General features: G+C 43.8%; 1 protein-coding gene across 4 annotated transcripts in view; it reads left to right on the plus strand.

The window, feature by feature from the left end:
- NDST4 (N-deacetylase and N-sulfotransferase 4) overlaps nucleotides 1–11,154 on the plus strand; it is a 135,609-nt gene extending 124,455 nt beyond the window's left edge. For all 4 annotated transcript variants that reach the window (XM_040584488.1, XM_040584469.1, XM_040584496.1 and 1 more), the window contains 3 exons: nucleotides 4,718–4,820; nucleotides 5,105–5,685; nucleotides 10,664–11,154. In XM_040584488.1, coding sequence (XP_040440422.1) covers nucleotides 4,718–4,820; nucleotides 5,105–5,224 — 223 coding nt within the window. In that variant the 3' untranslated portion in view covers nucleotides 5,225–5,685; nucleotides 10,664–11,154. The remainder of the gene's footprint in view (nucleotides 1–4,717; nucleotides 4,821–5,104; nucleotides 5,686–10,663) is intronic.
- The last annotated feature ends 804 nt before the right edge of the window (nucleotides 11,155–11,958 follow it).

The following is an 11,958-nucleotide window of genomic DNA, read 5'->3' on the forward strand; positions in this document are numbered from 1 at the left end:
GACCTTATGACAGTCTCCAGGAGCTGAAGCCCACTTACTGTCAGGTGTGAAAAGTTTGGCTTAAACGTTTTTATCACGTTCATGTAGGAGTCTAGTGACAGAAATTGGATTAGAGGCAGTCAGTATGATAAAATTCATCTGGTGGCATGGTTTCTTTGATTGTTTGCTTTTAATGTGGACCAAATATATCATTCCCTAATCCCATTTTCATCTATGATTGAGCCTATTCTGCCCAGAATTCAGCCTGTACACTTAAAGTTTGGTAAAATTATAAGCTACTAATAGTAGATCCCTAACCTGGAAGTGCTGGTCTCAAGCACAGCACGTGGAGCCTGGGGAAAAGCTCGTATTTGCTGATGAAGCACAAAACCCTGAGCTTGAGCAGCCTCGCCGTTCGTGGCCCAGCGTGTTGGTGCCAACACTGCAGGTGCCCCACAGAAGCCCAGTCAAGGTCCCCTTTGCCCTTTGCCTTCCCACAGCCTTTGGTTCAGATCTAGCAAAGGCGGCTGTGACGAGCCCGGATGACATTTCTCATTCTCACTACCCGGAGGGTGAGGCTTTCCCCCATGAAAGGGAACCCGTGGCCTGGGTGGCACGCTGTCTTTGACATTCCTCAGTTCCCCACAGGAAGGTGAGTCTTTGCAGGGGTGGGAGTGGGCTGAATTTCTCTCTCCCCTCTTAGTCCAGCAGAAAATTGTAAGAAGCTTTTGATCTGAGCCTCTCCGTATGAGGAGCATCATCTCATTACAGCCCAGAGCGTTGGGCTGGGAGAGCCCTGGGACATCCATGGGCTGACAAGTCTGGCTCTGCAGCAGAGGTTTTCCCAAATCAGTGTTCAAGGAGAGAGCATGAGCTTGCACATGGGGTGGGAAGTAGAAAAGCCTGTACCTCACCTTTGCTGCAGGCTGACATCACGAGAAGTGTGGGAAAATGAGACCATGGACTTCCCATCTACCCCACACTGCCTCCACACTGCTTATGATTATCGTTTAATGTTTCCCCCGCTGGGAGGGTTATGTTGATGTTTATTTATATAATAGGTATAAAGTGAGAGCTGAGCACTTGCGGTTCTTTGGGTCTTAATAATGTCGCAGCGCCACAATTCTTTTCTGGAGGAAAGAATTTGGGTTTCAAAATGTAATTTTTTCAGTCTTTGGTTTCCAAAGTGGATGAAATAGAGGAGGAGTTTGAATTCACAACTGAACTACTGGTGTTTGAACAACTGCTGCTGCACATCTGCAGCGCCTTCTGCTAGGTTTTTAAAAACCCACACCCACATACATATATCTTCCTTTCTGAAACTAAATTAAAGGTGGGGGAGTCACACACTAGGAAAAATTTTGGTCTTTCATATTTGTTTGGATAGGAAAAAATGGATTGTAAACAGATCTATAAAATTATGCAATCACTGTTTAGAGGCATCAAGAATGCAAATGTGCCGCAGAAGCACATAGTTCTCTACGGCTTTAGGATGGAAAAGGAAAAAGGCATTAAACAACATGGTTGTTTTATGGTAGGACTGTCAAAGTAAAAAAGATTGCATAGGATTGTTCCTAGTCATTACTGCCTAATAACTGTATACCATACATTTTTAAAGTTGTCACAATGCAGCCTAAGGACCCAGTCCTGCAAACACTAGTGAGCAACAAGTTCATCACCCTGAGTAATTACGTGAATGTCTTATAGGGGAGTAAAATCAAGCCAGGCAGAAGGAAGGTACTATTCAGAGCTACAGAAAAAGAGCAGAGGGGAGACAGAGGCAGGGCTCGGGCACCTGCAGAGAAGCCCACATCACACAGGGTTAGTAGGAGCCACAGCTGAGATGGGCAACTAGGTCAGTGCTTCTTATACACACTGCTAAAGAGAGCCTAGGTTCAGGCTGGAGATAAGGAGGAAATTTTTTACAATGAGGGTGGTGAAACACTGGCAGAGGTTGCCCAGAGGGGTGGTCAATGTCCCATCCCGGGAAATGTTCAAGGTCAGGTTGGATGGGGCTCTGAGCAGGCTGATCTAGTGGAAGATGTCCCTGCTGACTGCAGGGGGGTGGGCTGGGTGAGCTTTAACACTCCCTTCCAACCCAAACCGTTCTGTGGTTCTGTGATTCTACGACCTGCACTCTTTATTAGAGTAGTGAAAACAAAGAGGGGGAAACAACTAACGCTGAAGGGCTTTCACACATAACGCTGTCAATAGAAAGCCATTGGGATCCCGCACAGTGCTGGGAGAGGGAAACTAGCCAGTGGTCTTCATGACATTCCCACTACAGCACTGAAGAGGTGTTTCCCACCTCTCCCCCACCCACTCATTTTCATAGGGGTTTACAATTTTTTACATATCTTATTCCCATCTTAATGAACAGAAACCTAGGACACATGGGACTGAAGCTACAAAAGACCTTCCCTTTTAATCATGGGGTGGCCCTACCAAAGCTACACTGGCTGCTAGGAAGATACATTTCATGCCTGACCTTCTCAGTTGACCCACAGTCTGAGGCAGCGTGGGCCAGTGGTTCCCTTTTTTGTTTTTCTCACCAGGCAGCAGAGGGAGGCAGGACAGAGCTTGGCTCTGGCAAAGGGCAACCAAATTGCTGCTTATTCTAGCCCAGCTCATCACACCATGCTCCACCTGCAGGGGCAGCTCCAAACACAACCTCATAGGGAACATCTCCCTGCATTTGCCTCCTGTGAACAACAGGAGGGAAAGGACAAGACAGGGTTAGGGGAGCCCGCTTAAGTTAATGTTTTCTCTTGGAAAGCTGCTGCAATTTGTTGGAGAATAAGAGAAAGGCCCTCATGGTGGCATAGCCTAGCTGTGACCTCACTGGCACCCTCCCCGCCTCTAGCATCGGGTGCTGGCTTCCCGAGAAGCCAGTGGGCATACGGGTGTCCCGGTTCAAGCCTGCATCTCCCATGGCCTTGCTCTGCAAGGGAAGGAAAGGTGACTGGGCCTGGAAGGGAGTTTTCTGCTGACCGCTGTAAAAAGCTCACTTGTACCTTTAGCCTTAAGGCTATCGCTATTTTTAAATAAATAACTCCTATTGTGCCAAATTACATTTTCAGGAGGCCCAAGAGTTTCATAATACCTGAACGCAATGGGTTGAATTCAGCCCGAGCTGTCCTACCCTCTTTTCCCCTACCCAAATTTGTACATTTTCTTAATAATGTTCAGTATGCGCCTTCTGGGGTAGAAATACTGTTTGGGGCATAGTTTTGCAGTTTTCCTTTTACTCAGCAAACTATATTGCTGCTTCTCTTGGGAAATCAATGTAAGCCAGCTAAAGTACTTCACGATGCAATGAGCAGATGGAAAAGGCCGAAGTAGAAATGAATCTATCATCAATATATCCATTTAATCAATGATTTATTTATTTTTAATTGATACAGCTACCGAGCCAATTTAGGAAACGAGTGTCAGGCCTGCAATAATAGGCTGGGCAAAAAAAACCCAACCCAAACATAAAGAAGGTTCACCTTTCTCCAGAAATTAGTTCACTTATGTACAGCAGCAAATTGCAGGTGCACCCGTGTCATACAGGTAGACCCAGGGCAAAAATGTAGTCTGTAACTAATTAACTCCGTGTTCCAGCCAATTATACTTCATCCTTTTCAAACATCTGCTGAATAGCAGAAATGCGAACCTTTGCAATGTTTTATGCATGCTGCAAGTCCCATAGCAATAAATTCAAAACTTAACGCTGCGTGTTGTTCATTCCTTAGTGAGTACGTGGTTTAAAGCCTTAATCTGAAATTCCTATATCTTTGGATTTTAGACATCAAAATCAAATTGCATATTTCAAATAAGACCGCTAAGACAGTGTTTATGCTATAATGCCATCTTTGAAATGAAAATGATATTTAGAGCTAATGATATGGAACAGCCAACTTCTCAGGTGCAGTTAAATTATCAACAGCCAACTGGCGGTTCTTTCAGCAGACCTGAACGTTGCTTATTTCACTCAAAAATCAACATAAAACATCGCAATATTGTATTTCTCGTTATTTTGTAGTCATGCAACACACACACTTTTCTGTATAAATAGGCTTAGGGATAACTATGCCTGTTGAAGTCACCAAATAGATCAGCTTGCCCTTTTTAGCTCTTCTCACCTTGACCATGCTGACCTACGATAGCATCAGCTCTAACTGGTTGTACGGAGACCCTTCCTCGAGCACAGCTGATAATGTCCTTGAGAATATAATGCATCTCATTCCAGGAAAAGACCCGATTAGTAATTTTCTCAACAAAATGCTCTTCGTTCAAGTGTCAATTGATCAAAACATTAACATCCCACAGGGATACGCAGAGCAGTCTGACGTGAATAAAATCTGTGACCAAAACCAGACAATAAAATATGAGCCACAGTGTGGAGTGGGGCCATGTAAGATCCTTGAGACTGAGGCTCAGGACCTTGACCAGTACCCTACAGATCAACATTTAAGTCCTGTACCCTGTATGCTGGACAAGTAGAAGGAAAATTAGCTAGTGTATGTAAAGCACAATGTGAAAAACTTCTTGCCTTGAGCCACTCCCAAGGCAAATTTGTGGGAAAACAAAATGTAAATTCCCAAAGCCTTCACAAGAGAAGAAAGCTGTTTCCCACCCTGTCCTCGCTATTTCAGTCACCCAGAGAGATAACGATTGTTGGCTGACACTTATGTCTCAGTAGCTGGGAGGTTCTACTGTAGTGAAGTCTTTCAAAAAGTATAATTCTCTATAGGTTTGACCCTCAGAAAGGCTTTTGGTGCCAGTTGTTGGAAGGAGGGAAAACAAAGTGCCTGGGAAAAAGCAAAGGTCGAAAATACCCACCAATGGACCAAGAGGTAAGGGCTTTCCAGAGATTTAAGTTAACATTTTTAAATATTGACCTGTGTTTGATTTCTAAAATAAATACACCTTTTTTTTTTTTCCCCTCTCCCACTGACTTGATATTTTTTAAAATCAGAAACTTTTATTGATCTTTGAATGACAGGAGATTAACTGCCCCCTCTTAAGACCCCTTCTCTGGGAGCAGTGCACAGCTCCTGGGCAGGAGCACCTGCCAAAATCTGCCGTCTGGTGGCTTTCCTTCTTTGACTGTTGTTTTTTTTCCCCCCACCCTTCTCAGTCTCGAGCGTTTCTGTCAAGCTACTACAGAGACCACAACGTGGAGTTGTCCAAGCTGCTGCACAGGCTGGGGCAGCCCCTGCCCTCCTGGCTGAGACAGGAGCTGCAGAAGGTCAGGTAGCACACAGGGGCGGGCGACCCAAACAAGGACGGGCGACCCAAACAAGGACGATTTCATTCACCGTCAAACCCCTTGCTTCTCCAACTCACTTGTGATCGTCAGTAGAGGACCTCATGAATAATGCTCTTTCTATTAAAAAAAAAAAGAAAAAAAGACAAAAAAAAGAAAACAAAAAATCAAAAAAAACCACGGAAGAATAAAAAACCCAAACCCAACAACTGTTTATATGCACGTGCTGACACTTACTAGCATTGACCCCTTTTGTCAGCTTCCAGGAAATAATACAGAGCTACATGGCATTACTCTTTATCCAGACCGGGATCTGTGCATAGCCTAGTTCCTCTGTTCACTGGGAGGTACCAGAAACTGTGTGTAGGACGGATTGACTTCAGTGTACATGGCGAATTGCGGTCTGTCAGGACACAAGCAAAGGATGGGAACGTCTCTCGCTGGACTGTGAGGTTGGTCATCCGCTGGGTTTTTTCCATGTTTGTTCCCACTGTTTTTTGCCCCCCAACCCTGCAAGTTTTCCTATCATTTTATAGGGGAATATTCAGCACTTTTCAGTCGGGACCCCCAGTGTTGATGATACATGTAGTACATAGATGTGGCACTTAGGGACATGGTTAGTGGTGGGCTTGGCAGCACTGGGTTAGCAGTTGGACTCAATGATCTCAAAGGTCTTTTCCAACCTAAATGCTTCTATGATTCTATTAATGTACCATCATTGTGGTCTTCATAGAAGAAGGTGGGCTAAATTCTCACCTAACCTGCTTCCCTGGGATTCCTGTAATAACTGATGACAGTCTGTGCTCTTTCTTCTGTTGGGTTCGGGTTGGGTATTATTTTACCTTCACAAGATATATCCTGATTTACTGGAGCCATGTAAGTTGTGTTGAGGTGCAAGGCAGTGAGGTGGCCCTCATCCCAGATCTCGGTGACACCTATTGCCTGTCTTTTGGATGTTCCTACTTTGCCACCCTGATCAGCTTTTTTGTCACATCTGTTGGGTTCCTAAAGCAGCTGTGCCAGAGCTCCAAGATGTGAATTTGCATTAAATACTTTGTCATAATGCTATAGGGCTCCTTAAAATGCTATCAAAACCTTTTAAAATCTAAGCAGGCCATGCAAGCAGTGTACTGACAATAACCTAATATTGACAATTTTGTGTCCATCTGGAAAGAAATGTTTTTGCTCTGAAGCTTTCAAAGTAAAAGATTGGGTTAGTCATTTAGAGTCTCAGTCTGCAAGCTACTATAGAAAAAAACCCACCTTTAATGATCAAAGGTATTTGTTAAGGTTTTGGGGAAAAAAACCAACAACTACTACCTGTTGAAGAATAGATTCTTTCTATAGACTTTAATGGAGTTGAAAGGACAAGCATATCCACTATGCAACACACACACACACATATATAACGCACACATTCTTCTGCCTGCATATCTACCTACCGTATATCTAGATCAGATGTACATTTAGTTTCAAATATCTGCCTTTTATGCTAATAGTAAATGGAAAATATGATCATTATGAACTGTGCTTTCTTCTCATATCTGTGTGGGAAAGGTCGACAAGAGAGGGCAGAAACTCATCGGGAAATTTAAGCCGAGGGAACAAATACCATTTAGGCATTTTAGCCTTGTAACACGCTTTCTCAAGAAGACAAAAGCTGGCAAAGCTTTGCTACATGTTCTTTGTTCAGAACATCCTACAAAATGGAGTAGTTTACAGTTTTCAGACTTCCCTGTCTTAGTTCCTAGGTACAAGCCATTTCAGGTGCTGCAGGAGCTTTGTGCTTTCCCCTCCCCGTGAATCTGATCCTTACCTCCTAGCTCAGGAGACAGAACTGGATGTTGGGGTTGCACCATCAGTTCAGATTAGCGAGAGCTAGCCTTGGTGAGCACAAATCAGTGCACATCATGGACCGTGGTCTTCAAGAGCACTTAACCAAATTAATTTAGGCTTCTGCATACCTCTCTTATTATTCCCAAACTCCTAAATCATGAGACTGTCCAGCAAGATCATGACACTAGCTTATTTGGGATTGACAAGTTCAGCGCTTCCCAGAGCTATTCTGGTGCCAGCCATCCTGCTTCCAGCTCTGCGGTGACACTTGCAGTGAGCGTCTCCAGCAGCAACTGCCTGCCACAGCGTTTCCTCCCACCTGGCCTCCACCATTTTCCTCCACCACTGCCCCTCTGAGCACACCTGGCTGCTTCCATCAACACTATTCCAGCCCTTTTCCAGGTCCCAGCACTTCCCTGGTCTGGGTCCCTCACCCATGCGAGGAGCTGGTGCTGCCCTCCTTGGTCCCCCACACACAGCGCACTGGGTTGCAGAGAGGAGATGCTGAGGTACACCCAGCACCAAGTCCCTGCGTGGCCCCTGGTGCTCCCGCTCTCCACCTCAGCCCTCACTCCTTCTGCAGAAGGACCCACAGGAGTGATGGGAACAGGACAAAGACAGGTACCCCCAGCCCAGCAGCTGCTGCAGGAGCACAACGTGCCCAACCCCACCAGTGCAGCACCAGCCTACTGGCACAAGGACACGCACAAAGATACAGGAAAGCAAACGTAAGACAGGCATCGGCCAGTCTCACGTTTGCTTTTAAATATTGAAATGGGATTCATCTCACATAAGTGAGACATCTACTTTATTTTATAGGTGATGAAGGGAAATAGCACTTCTAGGGCACCATTCATCTCATCACAAAGCAGACTTCTTAAATGAGTGAGATTAATCTTGCTTCTTCCTCTCTATTGATTGTAAAAGGACAATAGACAACTTGTTCAGGGGAAGAGCTCAGCTGTATAGGTCTCTAAAATTAGGTGAGCTGAAAAGCAGATGGTATTTTATCTCACAGCTGTAGTTGCTGAAAAGGGATAAGAGGGAGCTGGGAGGGTCTGGGGGAAGGTTTGGATTTCATTTTCCTGAAGTAATTTTTCTAGTTCTTATATTTTTAACTAGGAGGAGTCTTCAAAATAAGCTAGGGCAGACTAAATGTCAAACAAAAGGATATATTCTGTGGGGCTTTGATGGCTTTGGGTTGTTTTTGTGGTGGCCAGGGAGGTCAGTTACATACAAATTCACACTCTTTTGACTTTTAGCACCAATAATGCCAAAGTTTACTAGTCCAAGAAGAGTTTTAGGTAAGTAAGGCTTGGTCAGAGAAGAATATCTAAATAGACCACTTGATAAAATTTTAGCTGTTAAAATGCGTTTGAATTGGCTCATCATTAATTAAAAGATGATTTCTTGATTAAAAGCTAAATAAACTTGAATTGATTTCAGGAGTTTTTCAAGGAAAAGAGACAAATACCATAAAATCTGGAAAACTATTCCTTGCTTTTAGATTTTTATTTATGAAAAAAAAAAAAAGGAATTAATTATTTCCAACTCTCAGCTCTGTAATAGCATCATGTCCTTAAAGCATACCCGATATTTTTATACCTCATTGTTATTTAAGTTTGAATGAGCACCACATTTCTGAGAGATCTCATGTTCCATTGAAAACTGACATTTGAATTGACTTCATTATGTGTCATATAAAGACAAAATAACAGTATTTCAAAGCTTCATTCCTTCCACTCGTAATAGGACCCATCAAGACAGAATTTCTCTGGACCACCGTATTATAGAGCAGCCTTTGTGAACAAGCTGTAAACGATCTCATTTTCTTTTATGCCTTTCATATTGCTGACCACGTAATTGTTGGGACTCTTAAAGACCAGCAAAACAAACACAATAAAGGTGAAACATTTATTCATGTCAAGGGGGCTGTAGCTGGGAAAGATAATGCTGGCCCTTCTTTCCTATTCATAAGCTACAGTACTCATCTTCACAATACCTCCATGTGGGGCAGGCTGTAAATCAATAGGGGTTTGACATACTGGAGGGCTGCAGCTGCAGTTTGCTCCATTCCCCTGGAAATACGGATTCCCGCAGAGGTTCAAAGGAGCCTTGCCACACTGAGGACCTGACCTACTGTCTGTGAAGAGCAGTGGGAGTCTTCCTATTAATTCCAGCAGACCCCAGCTGGCCCCCAAGAGCCATAAGTTTCATAAGGCACTATCCATGTGGTTCAAGTATCACGCAGCCCTATCACTGCTAGAAACCCATCACTACTTTGATTTCTATCCCTGAGCGGTGATTTTTTTCCCCCACCTCTCTCGGTGGGTGCTTTGCCACAGTTGGAGCTGCAAGCCATCGCCCATCTCCAGCCTGCTGCAGGGCTGCACCGTGCCTGGTCTCGCCATACTATGCGGCTCGCTCTCCGCTCCATCATCCCCACCTGGTGATGGGCCAGCCACAGGCATCAGGGTCTATGGCAACACATATGATGATCAAAGTGGGACTTTGGTCCTCAGAAAACCAAGTTTGTATAATTGAGGTTGTCTTTGAGTGAGAAGCAATCAGAACGGAATCCAAAACCTTCTAAATTATGCATTGACCTCTCAAGGTCTAAAATAAAGTTGCGGGATTAACTGCTCATAGATGTTTTCTAATAAAACAAATTTTCTCTCTGATAGGGAATCAGACTGCCTAGTGTCCCCAAAACAAATTAAGATGGTGGAATTATAAATTCTTGGGGGAGGAAAATGTTGCGTAATGAAAGCACTGATGGGTCCAGACTCTCAGATGTGATAATAAGGCAGCAGGGACGTGACCTGAATACAAAAATACAAAAGCAGAAGCTGGATATTTTCTCCTCTTCCTTCCCCCCCCCCCTCCTTTTCCTTCCCATTCATGTTAAATTTTGAGCCAGTGGAGCGCATCTGAAAAGCATGCGATGGGCAGAGCCCATGCGGGGTGGGGAGCATTATTAATCTCCAGAATGATCGGCTGAGAATAAATTTGGTGCAGGGTGCTCATTTCCCCTAAGCCGGACCACCTTAAAGGAAGACATCAAGTCCGAAGTAGTCATTTAGTTTCCATCAGTAGCAAATTATGTTTATAATGGGTTTTAAATTGATGTTTATAATAGGTGGGTGAGTGTGTGACAGCTGCGTAAAACAGGTACAACATAGGTATATAAATCAGCAGAGACCAAGTGTCTAATTTTATTGTAGTTAAGTAAGATTAAGTTTGCCCCTGGTGTCAGGAGCAGCTCTCTTTGCACATGCTATTTCGCTTTGCCTTTTTAGCTCTGGGGCTGCAGTGCCCTCTCTCTCTCGCCAGTAGATAGATACTTTTGCAAAGAGCTGAAATCTCATGTGATCACCTCACTGTACTCATCCTCATCGATACCAGATCGTGAAACACAGCTTTAACAGTTAGTCTGTCCACGTTTACCGAAGTCCATACACCTCTGCATAAATCTGCCAGGAACTGATGCTTTGGAGACTTTTTTTCTTATTTAAGCACACATTCTTGGGATAGGAATTTCCCTGTCAGACAACATTTCTTACATTGTCTTTGTTCTCTCTTTTTTCCTTCCAGTTCATCCTTCTAGCTTGACTGCAAAGGCGTGGACCTGTCTATGGATTCGATTCCTCCATCACTATCTTACCTAGAAAAGCTACCAAAAATGAATGATTGGCAAGCAACACAGATTCTGAAGTGTTCAGTGTTCCAGTGACCGGATAACTTTTATAAGACTTATTATCATTTTTGTAGTATTTCAAAACAAAAGACATCCTCCTGACAGAGCCAAGGAAAAACTTCACTGTCTTGCCCAAGCTCTTTTTTTTTTTTTTCCTTTTTCTTTCCCCTCCTACATGACGACAGCAAATCCAGTTGAACAAATACTTGGTGTCGAAAAAGAAGGAATCAAAATAAATTTTGATCATTCAAAGCATTTTTGTTGGGGGGGAGTGGGGTGGTGAGGGAGGTCAAAGTCTGTATTTGCTGGAATTGTTTTAAATAATTGATGTGCACACACCTTATTATTGGTTCTTCTCACTGCCGCAGAATAAACACTTCTGATGGTGTATTATAGAGAGAGCTTTTCTTCTTTCCTTAAACCCTCCTCCCTGTTTTCTGAGCCAAAATCTGCTCTTTAATAACCTCGGCCACATACTTCAAGCCCTACATTGCCTCAGTTTCTCCTGCCTCAGCAACTCCTCAAGGCTTTCACCCAGCCTCGACACAGCAGCCCTGATGCTGCAGGATTTACAGCATTGGCTGCACCAGCGCTGGGACTGCCATCGACCTCGTCCTCTGCCTCCCTCCCCCTCCTCCGCCTCCCAGGCAGGCAACATTAATTCAGGCAAGTCTGACACTTATATATTTGTTGCACTGTGTAACACGCGTTTACGGGCCTGCCTTTCAAAAGCATTGCCTGCCTGCACCCGATGAAAGGTGTGGGTACGCCAGCAGCCCCGTGTAAAGGTCTTTCTCTAATTACCAGTTGTTTTTTCTCTGTTCTGTTGGAAGAATCTTAAAAGGACTCTGTTTCAGCTGATGCAAATCATCTTGAAGGTGGCTCAAACTGTGCACTCAGAACTACGAGGTCACAATTTATCCCCTACCCCCTTAAAATATCATAATGCTTCTACTTTTTATTATAAAATATTCATTTGCTTTACAGATCTATGTCAGAATAAGGTTAAATCATATCAGAGTCAACTATTCTTAGTACAAACCTTACAGAATAGCAAATTATCCCTTGCTAGAGCTTTTATCGTTAAGCCAATTAGAAATGAAATTACAGACATCTTAATACCAGTTTTGGCTTTTTTTATGGGTCTGCTCAGCGCTTTCAGACAATGGAGACATGGTAAGTAAAGTTTTAA

Source organism: Falco naumanni, chromosome 1, assembly GCF_017639655.2.
Source record: "Falco naumanni isolate bFalNau1 chromosome 1, bFalNau1.pat, whole genome shotgun sequence".
NCBI lineage: Eukaryota > Metazoa > Chordata > Aves > Falconiformes > Falconidae > Falco > Falco naumanni.